At 33.3% G+C, this 17,042-nt stretch overlaps 4 protein-coding genes across 4 annotated transcripts; 2 read left to right on the top strand and 2 right to left on the bottom strand.

The window, feature by feature from the left end:
- Positions 1 to 1,409: 1,409 nt before the first annotated feature.
- DhpD (guanine deaminase) lies at positions 1,410 to 7,942 on the bottom strand. The gene is made up of 7 exons (XM_065311151.1): positions 7,579 to 7,942; positions 3,402 to 3,534; positions 2,823 to 3,092; positions 2,321 to 2,752; positions 2,095 to 2,260; positions 1,877 to 2,023; positions 1,410 to 1,820 (listed from the first exon to the last, which is right to left on the bottom strand). Exons 2-7 carry the CDS (start codon positions 3,504 to 3,506, stop codon positions 1,621 to 1,623), a joined length of 1,320 nt encoding a protein of 439 aa, XP_065167223.1. The 5' UTR covers positions 3,507 to 3,534; positions 7,579 to 7,942; the 3' UTR covers positions 1,410 to 1,620.
- Positions 7,943 to 8,341: 399 nt separating this feature from the next.
- LOC135798332 (poly(A) RNA polymerase, mitochondrial-like) lies at positions 8,342 to 10,434 on the bottom strand. The gene is given in 7 exon segments (XM_065311149.1): positions 8,342 to 9,164; positions 9,222 to 9,439; positions 9,496 to 9,638; positions 9,641 to 9,704; positions 9,757 to 9,849; positions 9,851 to 10,194; positions 10,260 to 10,434. Coding segments are annotated over 7 exon segments (1,788 nt in total). The 5' UTR covers positions 10,384 to 10,434; the 3' UTR covers positions 8,342 to 8,362.
- Positions 10,435 to 10,733: 299 nt separating this feature from the next.
- LOC135798340 (uncharacterized) lies at positions 10,734 to 12,671 on the top strand. The gene is made up of 8 exons (XM_065311157.1): positions 10,734 to 10,942; positions 11,023 to 11,155; positions 11,219 to 11,342; positions 11,405 to 11,523; positions 11,583 to 11,767; positions 11,815 to 11,958; positions 12,037 to 12,286; positions 12,346 to 12,671. Exons 1-8 carry the CDS (start codon positions 10,866 to 10,868, stop codon positions 12,490 to 12,492), a joined length of 1,179 nt encoding a protein of 392 aa, XP_065167229.1. The 5' UTR covers positions 10,734 to 10,865; the 3' UTR covers positions 12,493 to 12,671.
- A 25-nt stretch (positions 12,672 to 12,696) lies between these two features.
- On the top strand, positions 12,697 to 14,460 carry LOC135798336 (uncharacterized). Its single transcript, XM_065311153.1, has 3 exons — positions 12,697 to 13,716; positions 13,773 to 13,934; positions 14,031 to 14,460. Exons 1-3 carry the CDS (start codon positions 12,697 to 12,699, stop codon positions 14,148 to 14,150), a joined length of 1,302 nt encoding a protein of 433 aa, XP_065167225.1. The 3' UTR covers positions 14,151 to 14,460.
- Positions 14,461 to 17,042: the final 2,582 nt, after the last annotated feature.

Raw genomic sequence — 17,042 nt, 5'->3', positions numbered from 1 at the left:
TTTTTTTGTCGACGCAACCGAACACGATTCGGCCGTTTGCTCGGGTTGATATCGCGCTCCGCGCGGCGAATATTAAGAATTTCGGCGCGGCCATTCCGTGCATCTGGCGGAGTGATAAAAAGCGGCCAACAGATAACGCCCGATTGTCCACAGGATATTGCGCGGCGTGCCGCAGGCAGCGCTTTTTGCGTCGCAAATGCAACGTGTTGGCGTTGTTAACATGTAATTTGGAGAGAGGATGAGTCTCGCATATTGCCGCAACACGTGCGAATTATTGCCTGAAAGCTGAGCTGTTTTATTGGAAAAAGTTTTAGGGATGCGCACAAACCACAACACGTTATATATAAAAATAGAGAAAAGAAGATTGTAGAAAATTTAGGGAGAAATTAAGGTAATGAACAAGATATTGACGTAATGTGTGTTACACTAGTTATAACTGATAAAAGACAAGACTAATTTTGTATTATTTAATTATTTTGATTGTTGTAAGCGCTCAATAGCAGAATATACAATAAAATGTCGGAAATTTTCAGTAAAAACTAATTTTTTTATGAAAATTTCTTTTAAAACAATGAATTATTGCTGTTTTACGTTGATTGGCATTGTTTTTGTCTTTTGGATACGAATTAAGACTCCAAATATGCAAATTAAAACATTTTATAGTTTCAGAATTTAATATTTTACCGTTTTGCAATGGCAAACACAAAAGTTTTGATTTGTTCACCAAAAATTCATAATTATTGCAAAGGAAAACAGAATTATCAAAGTTTAAGCACAAAAAACTAATTTTTTCTTGCTCAAATCCAATAATAAAATCCCTTATCAATTAAACCTTGTTTCCTTTCTTCTCCTCCAAAGAGATCCCAATTGAATTGAACGGATGCTCTCCGTGCGCCCTCGCTGCGGCTCACCGCGAGTGAGATTGGTTTTTCAATACGATTATATCAGCCGCGTCGAATCGTACGTATCGACTGGCAAACATAATCGCGCGTGGAAATAAATACGAAATGGGCTTGTTTAATGTTATAATTTAATGTCTTCAGCAGTGCGCGCCGCCTGGGTGGTCCCGGCCGCGGCCGCGGCAAATTGTTACTGCACTCGCTCACATCGCTCGCGCTGCCCGGTGTGCAGTGCAAGTGCAGTGTTGTGCACCGCAATGTAATTACTTCACTTTACTTATTTCTCATGCGATCCGCCCGCAATGCTCGTTAGCCGCGACTCGCGCGTTTCGCCGTTCGGCTTGTCATCGTGTGCTTCTAATGTTACACCTTTTACAATACAAAAATGACTATAATCACGCCTCGTTATTGCATGCCACATCATATTCTCGCGCTGTGAATTTCATACAGAATACTAGCATGTCGGGTAACGTGCGTGTAAAAAAGGCAATTTCAATAAAAAGCCGTAAAACCGCTTAAATCAAGTGGAAATATTCTTTCACCGAGCTGTTACAGTATAAATAAAATATTAAATTAACTTAATAGTACTGGCAGCGCCATCTAGCAGCCTGCATCACACTATATATAAAATATTAACACAACTTATGATACTGGTAGCGCCCTCCAGCGGACAATCCAATAACTATTTCTTCAAAGCAGAAAGTCAGGGCGTAGTTGAATTTTACTTTACTTTTTTGCCAGCAACATAAACACTTTGCACGTTTCGATCATCTCCAAGAAAGACAAACTTTTGTAGCAATTCATCAGCAGCATAATCTTCTAAAAGATGCGCTGAAGAATCGGGGACGTCCATGTCGACGATTAAAGCATCGAAATCTTTACCAACCTCAAGACTTCCAACTTTATCACTGATATCAAGTGCTAGAATCATGATACAGTCAAAAATACAACTAAAATATTATGTTTTGATGTTTTACCAATAGCACCACCCATTGTAGCCATATAAAACGCTTCGTAATACGTGATTGGTTTGGAATCTTTTATCATGTGTGTTAAATGCGTTGAGGTATCAATGGCGCAACGCATTGCGTCAATAATGGAAGCTGAAGCTCCGCCAGCGACATCTAAATGCATTAAAATAGTATCTTATTAAGTATCAAGTGTGCTAAACGGCATTTTAATCACGTAATCTTACCAGTTCCTAGTCCAATATTAATTCCACTCTCCTGTAACTTTCTGACATCACATAACCCTGATTTTAACCTAGTATTGGAATTAGGACAATGGGAAATTGATGTTCCTTTTGCCGCAAGAAGTGTTCTCTCTTCTTCAGTCAAATAGACACCATGAGCTAATACTGTCTACAAATAAAAATATAAATTAATTTGGATAACCTATTTTCATACAAAACATAACCTTACTTTTTTAGTCAACAACCCAGCAGCGTTGTAAACATCCGCATATGAACTTCCATTATACATGTCATGCACCATTTCGACTTCATCAACATTTTCAGATATATGTGTCTGAATAACCAAGTTGTACTTTTGTGCAAGCAATCCTAATTGACTCATCAATTTTGCGTCAACACTCAGGGCAAACCTAGGCGTTATTACAGGTTGAACCAAATCACTTCCTTTTGCAATTACTGTTTCAATAAACTCCACAGTGTGATTGAGACTGTCAACTGCTGTTTCTACATAGTTATCTGGAGCCAATCGAATCATATTGATTTTACCAATGAATGCACGTTGTCCTTGATCGATTGCTGCATTGACAAGGACCAAACTGCTGTCTTTGAACATAGACGCAAAGTAGCAGGCTGTTGTTGTTCCATAACTCAATGTTTTGTTCTGTTTAATAATCAATGATTTACACATTAATACAATTTTGAAAATGTGGACTTTGACAGTTGGTACGTACCACAACAGCATTGTAAACTTTTTCAGAAAACTTTAAATCACTGTATTTGCTCTCTAAATTATAGGTGTACTTATTAAGCCATTCTAGTAAGGGCTCATCATAGCCAAGACCAGCATTTGGGTATTGTGGAGCGTGGATGTGCGTATCAATGAATCCAGGGATAAGAAATTGATTCTTTTTGAGTGTAACTCTTGGCACGTAAATTGTGCTGAGTTCTGGAATAGTTGACAATGTATTTTCCAAGTCTTTATGTTGTCCCAGACCTACAATCTGGATAAAATATTTTAGAAAATATTCAGTTAGCAATACCAAAATTGTAAAAACTAAATATTTGGTGGATGCGCCGGGCAATAAAATCTTTTTTAGAAATAAAATAGTACAATTTGTTTTTAGAATAAAAAAAAACAATAAATGAATATTTATAAAGTGTTTTCCTTTGCAAATTAGTAAAAGTTATTCATTTTCAAATCAATATTGTATAAATTAATGCAAAATTTTGATATTTCATTACCAAACCAAAGGATAAATCCAATTTTAATTTTTTTCTTTTATTAACAAGTAATTTATGTTATTACATACCTTTGAATCGTTAACGATGATAAATCCATTCTCTATCACATCAATACTGATTTTATCCTTAGACGGATTAATAATGGTCCCGATAAAAATCTCTGCACGCGTCATAATGCTTGGCAAGTAACAATACAGTTAACTGTAAAGATAGTGGGTGTTAATACGCAAAATATACCTTAGCATCACCTCAGCATACATATTTGCACAGGAATGTTGATAATGATAACATAATCAATGTTTAAAGCAAACTACTTGTTTTATCAATTGTTGTCAAAAGAAATGATTGCTATAAACCGGTCTGCACATAAATACTGGTGTGATAAGAGCTAATAATTAAATACGACTGGTTATTAATTAGAGTAAGTACTAGATAATAATAATATAAACAAAAATTTTATAATTTATGTTAAAATTCTTGTTTTATCAATTTTTAACGGTTTGTGACAGAACACACACAAAAATTTAATATTTTTTAAAGTTATGGTTGTAAATTGTTGTATGGCTGTTGATAATGTGAAGTGTACACTCGAGTTTGCAATAAATTGAACTGAAGGTTGATAACTTATATCTACATTATTATTACACGTGCTTAATACATAAATAATTGGTTGTCCTTGACTGTGATGTGTCCATTAAATGTTGAAATATATAAAGCATAGATTTAAATTCAATGGGGACGTGATTTTGTTGGTATTTATTTTTTGAATACATTTTATTCATTGGTAAACCAAATATATTTGTATAAACTTGTTGAATTGTAAAATACCGGAATTCAGTATAAAATATTCATTGTTATCTGCTGATAGTGAGTCACACACAGTGTGAATTCATTCGGCAACGAATGAGAACTCTCTACAACAACAACAAATATCTTCATGATGCCAATGCAGCGAATTTAATGCAAATAAGTGCATCGCAACTCCATCCAGCGGACACTTCTAGACTACTTTTTATTCACGAATAAACCAAGTATATTTGCTGTTGAATTGTAAAATGCTAGAATTCAGCATAGAATATTTATGCCGTGCTGATAATCTTGGTATCTTCTGATAGTGAGTCAAACGAAGTGTGATTTTGCACGCGGATACGAATGTAAACACACTACCAAAACAACAAATAACTTCGTTGGTACCGGCACAGTGAATTTAATGCAAATAAGTGCATCGCAGCTCCATCCAGTGGAGATTTCAAGACTACATTTTATTCAACAAGTATAAACTTGTTGTTGATTTATAAAATGCTAGAATTCAGCATAGAATATTCGTACCGAGCCGATAATCTTGTTATCTTCGGGTATTGAGTCGCAAAAAGTGTGAATTCACGCGGATACGAATGTAAACACACTACCAAAACAACAAATAACTTCATTGGTACTGGCACAGTGAATTTAATGCAAATAAGTGCATCGCAGCTCCATCCAGTGGAGATTTCAAGACTACATTTTATTCAACAAGCAGTGGCGGATTATGCTTCAGTGGGGCCCTAGGCGCAAATCAAGTTTGGGGCCCCTAAAACCGAAAATTTTCAAAAACGGTTATTAGCCCAGTAAAATTAATAGTTTTAGCGTACGGGCGCCGCAAAATCTACTTCAACATTCGTTTGTGCCAAAAACTCATTTCCACACCACCTTGAGGTAGAGTACGTGGCGCGTTTTTTTTATCGTTGTATCCCCAGTAGGCTTAATCCACACGCACTATTCCAAAATTTAATGGATTATCTTCCGATTCGCTCTTCGCGATGGACCAGGTGTTGTGCGTTAATTGTTTTCAGGACCGATCGAAATATCACAGGTAAAATTTTCTGCCATACTATCCGCGATGGGATTATCGTTTTCAATGCTATCTTGGTTCTCGAGTTCATCGTACGTGTGCTCAAAAACGGTAATCGTATTTAAATACAAATTACAAATTTACTTTTCTTGCCTTCTCTTGGGCAAAGATTTCAATAATTTTGTCGTACTCTAGTTTTTTAAAAATATCATTTTCTATGAACATTAATGCGAAGTCATTTAAGTGCTCTTGTGAAAGACTATTGCGCAGATAGTTTTTGACTCGTTTTAAAACTGAAAATGTCCTTTCTCCACTTGCATTAGAAACGGGCAAGGTCAAAAAAATTTGCAGTATTGTGTGTATATTTGGAAAAGTTGATTTTAGACCATTACTTAATGTTGCATACATTTCATATGGATCTCTAATATTTTCTTCTTGTATGTATTTTAGAAAATGAGTTAACTCATCAGTGAAATATTCTGGCTCAATATCTTTTTCATAGTTAGACAATAATCGCTGTACACAATTATTAGTCTCAACACGGCTTAATTTTAAATCAAAGAAAATTTTAAAATCGTTAAGAACATTGATATAGACATCGCCCCTTCGAGTAATTTCTGATGTTAATACATCACATACAATATAAAAAATGTTGACAATAAAAAAATTTCTTGACGAAACTGCTGTATCATTTTTGTTCGTTTCATCATATGGATATTTGCGTTTTCTTTGTCTCATCTCTTTTTATAAGAATGATGAGCTGTTAGAGATTTAGCCTCCTCTTCAACAGTTTCAAAATTATTTCTGACCTCTGTTATAAATTCGTTTAATGATTTTAATAAACTAACACTATTAAGAATATTTGTCTTTGGTTCCTGTAAGTATTTGCTGGTAATTTCGATTCTCTGTAGGAGTTTGTTCCAGAAAATTGTTAACAGTGCCGTCTCAAATTGATTGAACTCTTTTGATAATTTTTTTGCTTCTAATTTTGAAATTGGTTTTTCATTGGAATCTGTGGTTACCTTTATCAAGGATTGGTAAATGTCATGATAATTTAGTCTTAGGGCTAAAACAGCGTCAGCTCTTGCGGACCATCGTATATCAATTATTCTCTTGATACTTTTAGAATTCTTATCTTTCATGCATTCGGTTAAAATATTCCACCGTCTTGTTGATGCAGCAAAGAAAATATATATATTTTGCATAAACATAAAATACTGTAATGCTCCAGAACAAGATTCCGCTGCAGTATTCCCAGCCAAATTTAAAGAATGACTTCCACATGGTATGAATTCAGTTGATTTGGAATGTTGTTTTAAGCGTGCCTGTAATCCACTGTAATTGCCAGACATGTTAGCAGCGTTATCATAAGATTGGCCCCTACAGTTTGTGATATCTAAGCCATAATCATGTAACTTTCTAAGTACAATTTCTTCTAACGACTCACTGACCACTCTCTGTTTTTTTTTTAATCCAACTACCACCCCAAAAATCTAGATAAAAATTGTAGGAGGATAAACGTTGGTACAACAGATTTGAAAAAATGATAGAAAGACGAAATAATTAATATTCCAAAAAAGAGAGTTACCCGCTATTTTACAACCTCAATGGAATATTCCTCGACTCATCTCCTCCACAGATGTTCGAAATTTTAAAAAATTGGCAATATACTACTCGCATTATAGCTACAACTTTCTAATGCAATATTCAAGAAAAGGTCACAAAAATTCGTGGCAGAAAACATCAAAATTTTATTTTAAACAGTTTGCAATAAGGAAATAAAATCGGAGATAAAAAGTTTTAAGTCAGCTATATAACCGTGACGGTTGCTTTGCGGACACGTGTGAAATGCCGTTTTGGGCGCCAAGTGAAAACCAATACGTTATTCATAAAGGCTGAGGTCAAAACCAACTGATGAAGTATTTGTGGAATTACTATGTCTATATGGGACATATAAGTGCCAGGGGCCCCTCAGGCAACCGGGGCCCCCCAGGCAGCCGGGGCCCTAGGCGCGCGCCTAGTGCGCCTAGGCCGTAATCCGCCACTGTCAACAAGTATAAACTTGTGGTTGATTTATAAATTGCTAGAATTCAGCATAGAATATTCGTACCACGCTGATAATCTTGGTATCTTCTGATAGTGAGTCACAAAAAGTGTGAATTCACGCGAGACACGAATGTGAACTCACTACCAACAATAACAAACAACTTCATTGATACGTGAACAGCGAATTTAATGCAAAAAGTGCATCGCAGCTCCATCCAGTGGACACTTTAGCAATTATATATGAATAAAAATTATAATTCAATCGTAAGTTTAATGTAATTCGTATGAATCACTAATTGAATGAATGAAATGTTAATAATAATGATTGAAGTGTTTCCGTACACATAATAAGCTAATTTACTACTTACTATAAGTTGTATGCTATAAATAGCAATTAGGTGTTCCGTCTAGTCACACGAAGCGTCCTACACACAGCAAAAACGCGCAACTAAAATCGATGTTCTCCACGTTCTCAACGTTCTCAATTACGGTCAGCTAGTTTTAAGCAATCGTTGCGCGGCCTTCGTATTTGGAATGCCGATATATTATATTACAAACGTTTTTTATTGTATATTTTGCTTAAATTCCGGGAGCACTCTACTACTGTAGCTATCAGGCTATTAAACACGCGCTATCGCGCTGATTCCTAAATTCTAATCGCTCTGTCTACGTTTAGTATTTCGCATTGGTTTTTTAGTACCATCAAGTTATCAAGTTATCAACGCACTCGTTGATATTTATATCAAACCAATTCGCAATGATAAAAATTGTATTAAACTAATATTTTGTTGTAGACTTAAGTATAAATTCAAATATTACTACTATTATCTAAGAAAATTCCGTTTCTAAAAAAAAATTCGTTATAAAACATGAAATATGAGTGTTTTTATCAATAAATAAGTAGTCTTACTTTCATTTTTTAATAAAAATAGCTCTAACCTTTGATTTAGACGCCGCCATCTTGGATTTTTAGAATAATTCGAAGAGTAAATTGCTTTTAAATGTAAAACAGAACAAAATCAATGCAAATTCTACAAGTTTGTATGCAAACAGCTGTCAAAATTGTTAAATATTTCGAGAAGGAAACAATAAAACCAATTTTTCCCCAGGGATTCGTAAATTAAAACACAATTACTAATAATTTTCTATATATTATCTCCCTGCTTTCTGACTATTTACGTCTAAACTTTCACTCAAACTCTTGATGTGTTCCTTCGTCGTCCGTTTGATGCTCTGCACTTGTCGCTTTATCTCCTCACTCTTATATTCTATATCTTCTTCAAACAATTTGCTAACCTCCAGTAATTTCGGTTGTTTATGGAATTGCGTGGTAACATTATTAGTCTTCTTTTTTGGTGAACAAATATGCAACAGGCCCCAATTATTTGTCCTATTCTCCTCAGATTCCAACAGCCACGCAGCATTTCGTACTTCAGCTTTAAATTTCTCCAATTCTTCAATGCTAACATTTTTACTTACATTTAACCCTCGTTCAAGAGGATTTACAATGTACAACGCACTGTGTTCTGGTTTATTAATCGGTATGCCTTCATTTAGCGAAATCGCCTTCGTTTGAAAATCAAATGATGAATAATACTCTAAAAACTTCTGAAGCAACACTTTTAAATCGTCAGTGTTCGATGTGGGATGAACTTGGAGATATTTGTTGTGATCGCGTAGAAATGTGACATTTAGGCCATCTTCAACGATGAATTTATCGTCTTCACCAGCCATTTGTACCAAAGTATTAAGAGATGGAAGAATATTAATGGGTTTTGATTGTAAAAACGCAATAACTAAGAGAGTGAGTGAAAAGTTTGATATCCAGCGTCCAGGGGATGAATTTGTTAGCCCCGTTTCCGCTGCCCAGCGACGAATTGTGAAGACCAGTGGCCGGACACGGTCGTCAATTGATCCCATCAAGTATAAAAAGTCAGACATATGAACCCCAGACCTGAATTAATATTTTTTCTTATAAAAATCTAAAAATTTGTAATTTTTCAACACTTACGTGTTTGACATGGACAAATCGCATTCAATATCAGCCAATTGCTGGTAATATTTAATTATTGGCACTCGTGCTTGTAAAATACGTCGTACTTGTGAGCAACCTGGAAGAAACAGTTGCAGAATATCGCTGATTGCTTCCATGTGACGCTGAGAAGTTGAACGTTCAGATCCCATGCTCGCTTTGCTATGGTAAACTAATCTGGTGTCTTCATTAATGGACTATAATACATATAAAAATATGAATTTAAATTTTTCTGAGATTAAAATGCACTTACTGGTAAATTATTGTTTAACTTTAGAACTAAGTCTAAATCACAGCCCATTTTGCCATAACCATTGACTGAAGAACCAAACGGAAAGGCCACAGCTGAAGGAAACATGCCAGCAACAGACAATTCCACCTGTTTCGCTACCAAAACCTTAATCTGGTTCCAATTTCATTAAGTTTTGTTAAGTTGTGCAACTGTTGCATTTGTTCTGAAACCTGTTGGTTAAAATAATTAAAATTTTATAGATTACAACATGAAATAACAAACATTATTAGCATTTCTTAATATATCCATGATTTCCATATCTCTTAAGATGTTGTTTCCATTTTCAACTATGAGTTTTGCATTTTTGCATTTTTGAGTTATTAACTTTGCTCATTCTTTTACTGGCAGCTCTAAACCACATGAATTGTGATTGTACAGGCACTGCATGTGTATCCTCCAAATATCCACTGCCTGCATAGGCATTCTGTACATCATCAACATGATTAAATTCAACAATTATGAAATGCATTGGTTCTGTACCAGTTGAATAATGCAGCATGTTATTAATGTGCCCAAATGTACTGCAATAACTATGCAATTCTTTGTAGGATTGTGCTGATTGCACTTGTACTAGAATACTACGTGACGCCTCATCTTTTCTAAATTTCAAGTTGTCTTGAAACGTGCGCGTTTGCGGTATGGTATTGATAACTTCATTTTCTGTTCGCAGAAAGAAAACAAATTGTTATGAGACTGTTTTGTTAGTGGTACTGAGGTTGTCTTACTTGGTATCTGCTTTGTGGTTAACAGCCTGGATGAGGAGGCGTTTAATTTGGCCGGTTTCGTGTGTAAACATTTAGAGAAACTCTGTATAAATGCCAGATTCTTTGGCGAAAGCAGCATCGACATTTTCGGTTAGCAAACAAAGTTGGGTTAGACAGTTGCATTTCATGCGTTGGACACATTGTAGATATTTATGTATTGTATGCAACTTAGTATACATCTTCACTCAAATGTATAATTAACACAGAAATAATAAATAATCAATAATAAAAACAAGCATAATACAAATATAACATACTACAAATTATTAAAATATGTATATTGAAGTATTTATATAAATTATTTGAATTTAAAAACTTTACTTCGGCAACTATGTTAACTTTAACTGAGGATGTAATGTAAAACCCATTCTTTGTATCTGGGAAGTCCCGAATTTTGAAAACATGTTTTTTATTCTGTGGTTGTTGGCTCCACAAAGGTTCCACAGTAACAAGTTTACAAGCAAGATTAAAACACGACACAAAGCACAGTCTACGACGCAATTTGCTCAAGATCGGTTTGATTCTTATAGTGATTTCTTTATAAGTTGAAAATTAAACATTCTAATCATGTTTAAGCTTCTGCTTTTAGTATATTTCGTGGTAATGTTTGATATTCTACTCAATGCAGAGTGCAGTTTTATAAAGTAAGCACATTACAATCATTTTCGTAGAATTAAATATTGCGCAATATTTCCAAATACATTTTTAAACTTTTTAACTGCAGCGTACATTTGGTAAGAAGGAGAAGTCCTAGACAAAACTTAAAAATTGCTAATGAACATGGATTAGATATTCATGCTCTTGAAAACACCAAAAATGCCACAAATTACACCTTAGCCCTGCAAAAATATTTAGATGTAAGTATTGAATAATTAATTATCTAATGCCTGAATTAACTTGATAAAACTCTTTATTTCAAGAATGAGTTTTATGGATTTATCAGAGTAGGGTCAAGAAGTCAACAGTTCCAAGTTATCTTTGATACAGCCTGGACAACCAGCTGGATAATGTCAAAAGATTGCCCTCCAAGTGTTGATGGATGCAGTAAGCAAATGACTCATATTATTAATCAAACTATTAATAAATGAATATTTACTTGATTAAAGAGGGTCATCAACTTTATGATCATGATCGTTCCGACACTTACGTTCGCAATGGGACTAAATATAGTTCACGGGAAGGTGATGAGGTTCTTAGTGGTTACTATTCAAGAGATAAAATCAATGTAAGAGTGTTAGGTATTCACCAGTCGCGGAATTTTCTTTAAAAATGGTAATTTTTTAGTTTGGCGGTTGTAAATTGAACCAAACCTTTGTGGAAATGACCCAGGTCCCTGCAAGTTTCATGCTCAACAAGGCCGATGGTCTGATTGGACTGTCGCCATCTTTCAATGGTGAAAAAACAGTTCCTGAAATGCTCTATGAAGAAGGCTGGCTTAAACAACCAATTTTCTCGATTTTTCTCAACAGGTACAAATTATAAAATAAATTATAACAAAATAATTATGTTTCTGTAGAGATTACCAGTCCAGTCGTGGCGGTGACATAATGTTGGGGGCAATCAATGAAAAACACATCCATGTCACCAACAAAGTCAAAGATAAAGTTACCTATGTTCGAGTGGATAGCTCCTATGGTCAGTGGGCATTCAAAATGGATAGGTACTAAACATAACCTTAAAATAACCTCACATTACCTCAAAATAACCTTTAAATCAATGAAATGAATGAAATTTTTAGTGCTGCTTTAATAATAGCCAAGAAATCCATTCCACTCTGTACGCAGAATTGTGACGCTCTTGTTGACACTGGTTCCATCAACATTTACGCTCCCAAAGAAGCTGTGGATGAAATAAATTATCGAATTCACGCCACCCCTGATGATGATAAGTTTGCGGTTGATTGTGATAAAATCAACAAGCTGCCACCATTTAGTGTTGTAATCGGGGGGCAAACATTCCTTTTGAAAGGAAAAGAATACACGCATAGGGTAAGAAGTAAAATTATGCAAATTATTATGTGATTTATATACATATACATTTTTTACAGATTACTATTCGAAACGTCGATAAATGCTATTCTGTCTTCATGCCAGGATCAGACAATCAATGGGTTTTAGGCGGTGCATTCCTGGCACGTTATTTTAGCATTTACAACTTTCAATCGAAAGTTATTGGCTTTGTAAGGGCCGCTTAACCTCAAAACATCAAACCGTGAATTTACAGGTTATAGATATCCAGTTTTAATGATAGTTTATGCTGTAATCATGACAATTCATTTAATAATGCATGCAAAATGTTTTCTAATGGCTTTTTAGGTGTAATCAATTCAAAATGCTTTAATATTCTTAAAGAATATAATTAAACATAACAAAATTCAGTTGTATTTGTCACCGCTATCATGATGTCCACCAAAAAACCCTCTAAAATTTCTCAGGTCGAAATACTATTGACACCAGTGACACTCCTGAAACAATTCTTTTCTTTATCATCGAAAATCGCAGATAATTCAATGTTAACAATATGCAAACAAATATTAATAATATTTATCATGTTTTATGTATCGATTTGTGCTATTATCGATGCGAAATTAATACATCCAAAGAGTTCATCATCGATTCTTAAAAATATGGATCGAGCTTCGATTGTTTTCAACATGATTCTCTGCATTGTTATTATATTAAACACAAGAAAAACACGATATGATTATGTGCAGAGAATCAAAGATTTTGACAGTGCTATTGAGATCTATTTCCAAAATGGCCTCGACAAACAAATACAACATTGTCAATCAATTACGAACAATGAACTACGTTTGTATTTGTTACACTTTCTTCTGAGTGTTTTTTATCTCTCAGTTAAAGTTGGTTTTGGCTGGTATAGTGAAGATGTCATACATTATCGCGTCGCCATTTTGTTGGGAGTCATCTTACGTTCAATTGTAGTGTTTGATTTCATTGCTGTGTTAAATATGGTTTTCGCTAGATTTAAATTAGTGAATCATGTTGTCCAGCAATTAATCCAACACAAACGAGTAAAATCAACGAATAAAAACATTGTTATCTCTATGAGTTTACTCGCTGAAAATAAGTCAAGGTCATTGAATAATGTTTGTAAGAGTGCTGATTTGAAACGTATTAAAGATACTTTGACGATTCTACGATTGACGCATGAAAGTTTAACGATGATTTGTCGTGACTTGTCGGAGGTTTATGGCGTGTTTCATGCGCTGGCGATTCTGACATCGTTGATTGAAGAAGTCAATCAAGCGTTTTCGGTGTTTATTGTTGGTTTAGATGCGGAAAAGTTGAGTGAGTTTGATTTTAATTATGGATTGGTGAAAGCGGCTATGTTTATGATGATTATTGGCATAACACATTTTTATTTTGTCGTGTTTTATTGCAGTGCTGTTGAGGATGAAGTAATTTATAAGATTTATAATGAATTTATTTGTTTTGTTGATTAATTTTTTTGTAGAGCTTTTTTACAAGGATGTTGATTCAAGATCTTTTTCTTGAGACTGGTTATCGGAGGGAAATTAGTGAGAATCTAAGATTGTTTGCGTTGCAGTTGAGGCAGACAGAAGTTAAATTTTCGGCGGCTGGTATTTTTGAGTTGAATTGGAAATTGATGAGTTTGGTAAGTTAATAATAATAAAAATATAGATTGATGTCATTGTGATTACCCAAATAACCGAATTAACTGTGTTTTTGGTTGTTTTTTTTTTTTATTTAGATTGTGGGTGAAATAAGTTCTTACCTTATTTTCTTCATACAGTCGTCTGGGTTTACGTTTGAGAGTGATGATCACTCGGCTGATAGTCTTCACTCGCTTTATAGTTGTGCTGTAAATTAAAACGCCTGCAAAATAAAAATAGAGGAAAGGTGAAGGATAAATAATAGAATAGGATAAGTGTGGTTCCTGTTGGTTGTAAGTTTTGAAATAAAACAGCAGGTTTACGATTTAAAGGCACTTTTATTGTTTGTACTTGTAAATTGTTGGCTTCTCTTTGGTTTATGAGTGAAAATATTTTAAATTTTAATAAATAAAAGTGTTAGTTGTAATTTTGAAAAAAAATGAATTTATCAACTGTAATTTATTTGCAGCTACGTGCAATTTTGCTAGAATAATTGATATTTTATTATTAAAATAATTAAATAGTGTATTATTTTGTTTTTATTGTAGTATTTTCAAGTGCTAGTTGAACCCGCCCACCTCCCTAGCACATTGTTTATTTTATTTATCATTTCTATATTCATATTTCTCACTTTATGAATTATATATTTTACATTATATTACTTTCACCAAATTCTCATCAAAATAATCATTATATCAAATTATATCAATTTCCTTTTATTTAAACTTCAAATATTTCTTCATTCACTTGGAATAAAAGTCATATTGTATATTTTTCATAATATTTCGCACATATATTATGTAATATTTTGTAGATAAATTACGTAATTCTTACTTTTTGCTGGTAAAAGGGTCTTTTGTTTAATTTTTATAAATTCTATATCGTATTTAACATATCTATACATTTTTTGGTGTTTATCACCTTTGTTTAATCTTTCTTTAATTTTTTTTATTGTTTTTTTTTGCCCACCCACCTCCTCTATCACATTGTTTATTTTTGTTATTTTAATAAATTTTAATTAAATTTGTTATTTTGTGTTTTTTGTATATTTATATATTGTAATCAATATTATTTTCAATTTATAAATCAGTGCAATTTATACACGATTTCCTTCTCTTATAGAACTTATATAATTAGTAATTACCATTGTTTTATTTTTGCAATTTCTATATATTTTCACCATTTGTTCATCAATTGTTTTTTTTAATATCGTATCATCTATTATATAGTAGTATGCAAGTTTGCCCACCCACCTCCCTTGCATCAATATCATTATTTCATTTTGTCATTCATTTTATTAAGTTCATTTTATGTTTCATATCTTTCGCCTTCACCTTCACTTTTATTCAATTTTAGTCATTGAAATTTATGTTCACTCTCAGTTTAAATCCATTTGTTATTTCTGGATTAAATATCATTAACATTTTATGTAATAAAACTTACATTTACACATTTTTGCGACAATTAAACCATTAATATTTTCTTTCATCTCCTATATACTCGTCGCTTTAATTCATAGCTTCTTAAAAAAATCTTAAATTACGATTTCAACACTTCCTTCATCTCATTGTACCACTACCGACTTAAAACTTATTTTTAATATCAGCTCATTCCATCTTGTATTTCAATAATTATTCATCTGTAATATTTTTCATATTCATCGATTGATCAGCGGCCGCTGTCATTAATTTCTCATTATCTTCCCTTAATTACCTTCATTTCACTTAATCTTCATACTTCATATATCCGCAACATTAAAATAACATTTACGTGTTACACTCTTAATAACCACACTTATAATATAAAATATGCAAAGCATAGTATAATTTTGCTTGCTCGGAAATTCAAAGTAGATTATAAATTGAATTAGTTTATAATATAAGCAAAGTAATGATTCGTAAAAACGTTAAAAATGTGTAAACGTAGCGATAAAACCCTCAAAAGCAGTGGAAACATGTAAAAACATATTAGTAGAACATGAAACATGCTTAATTCACAAATAGGGAGGAAAATCTGTACATTCTGTACATCCTACGAACACACTACTGCAACTCTACTTTGTGTCTATTAATAAGCACACGTATAATCAAATAATTTATTAATTAATTAATAGAATTCAAACAATTTACTTTTCTTGCGCATCTCTCAACTTTCCGCACACATTATTTCATTATTTTCAAATTCCGCTTTGTATTACAACACTTTTCGTGTATAGTATCAAGTAATTGAACTTTTCAGCTCAAAACTTGTAATTAAAATCGTAAAAAATTTAATTAGTTATATAAACATGCGAATTATACGATAACAGATAAACATAAACACTGAATAATTCAGTTTGGAAAAGCAGTTTTAAGACATACTGCACAATAATTAAATTATTATCGAGAAAGGAAAAAAACTTGAATGTAAAAACATCGAAATTAGCGTCAAATAAAATATTTACATAAATAATTCTAGTTATTTTAGCAAAAGACACCAATTTTAAAGGTGTTTGAATAAAATTATTGATAAAATATTAAACCTTTGCAGTTTTTAAACGTTTTGTAAATAAATTACAACATTCACACAGCTTTAGGAAAGCTTATCGTTTTCAAAATCCAAAAATCACACAAACATCGATACAATGTCGATGGTAACAAAACACGTCAATATCAATCACATCAAAACATTAGTTTCAGTGATGTCAAACTTCATACAGGGTCTTCATACAAAAGCATTCAAGCATACATCGATTGTATTCGTCGGAGATCAACAACACAGGTTTGTACAAACAAGTACGGCCATTTTTGAGTAGTAATACTAAGATTAAGATTAACCCGAGTTAATTTAATAACTTAAAATGTTTAATATATGAAATTTTAAAAGAATCTTTTTTTAATTAAATTTTTGCCTTTTTTCTGATTTTTATTTCTGGCGAATTTTGCTGGTCAAATCCGGGACACTGCAAACGACTTTTTCGCGAACTGACCGCTTGTTCTCCGACCATACGCTGCGGATGAGTATTGCGTTGCTCTTTTGCACACCACTCTGCACCCTCTTTCGCTCTCGCTCGTTCTCGACAACACCCCTAAGCTGACTGCCGACGTCCGATGTGGCCATCGACTGAGCGC

Source organism: Atheta coriaria, unplaced genomic scaffold, assembly GCF_025399875.1.
Source record: "Atheta coriaria isolate IRGN ID8LTWV9N9 unplaced genomic scaffold, Caltech_Dcor_3.1 hic_scaffold_9_pilon, whole genome shotgun sequence".
Taxonomy (NCBI): Eukaryota; Metazoa; Arthropoda; class Insecta; order Coleoptera; family Staphylinidae; genus Dalotia; species Dalotia coriaria.
Note: the sequence above shows the minus strand (reverse complement) of the source record. Positions and strands in the feature narration are given on the sequence as shown.

Bases quoted from the DNA above. Each gene is read 5' to 3' on its own strand.
- DhpD (XM_065311151.1), bottom strand. From the start codon at position 3,506: ATGACGCGTGCAGAGATTTTTATCGGGACCATTATTAATCCGTCTAAG. The intron at 2,261-2,320 runs GTAAGGTTATGT...TTTTATTTGTAG, and splicing joins CTGGGTTGTTGACTAAAAAA to ACAGTATTAGCTCATGGTGT. The intron at 1,821-1,876 runs GTAAAACATCAA...TCATGATTCTAG, and splicing joins TACAATGGGTGGTGCTATTG to CACTTGATATCAGTGATAAA.
- LOC135798336 (XM_065311153.1), top strand. From the start codon at position 12,697: ATGATGTCCACCAAAAAACCCTCTAAAATTTCTCAGGTCGAAATACTA. The intron at 13,717-13,772 runs GTAATTTATAAG...ATTTTTTTGTAG, and splicing joins GCAGTGCTGTTGAGGATGAA to AGCTTTTTTACAAGGATGTT. The intron at 13,935-14,030 runs GTAAGTTAATAA...TTTTTTATTTAG, and splicing joins ATTGGAAATTGATGAGTTTG to ATTGTGGGTGAAATAAGTTC.
- LOC135798340 (XM_065311157.1), top strand. From the start codon at position 10,866: ATGTTTAAGCTTCTGCTTTTAGTATATTTCGTGGTAATGTTTGATATT. The intron at 11,156-11,218 runs GTAAGTATTGAA...CTTTATTTCAAG, and splicing joins CCCTGCAAAAATATTTAGAT to AATGAGTTTTATGGATTTAT. The intron at 11,768-11,814 runs GTACAAATTATA...ATGTTTCTGTAG, and splicing joins TTCTCGATTTTTCTCAACAG to AGATTACCAGTCCAGTCGTG.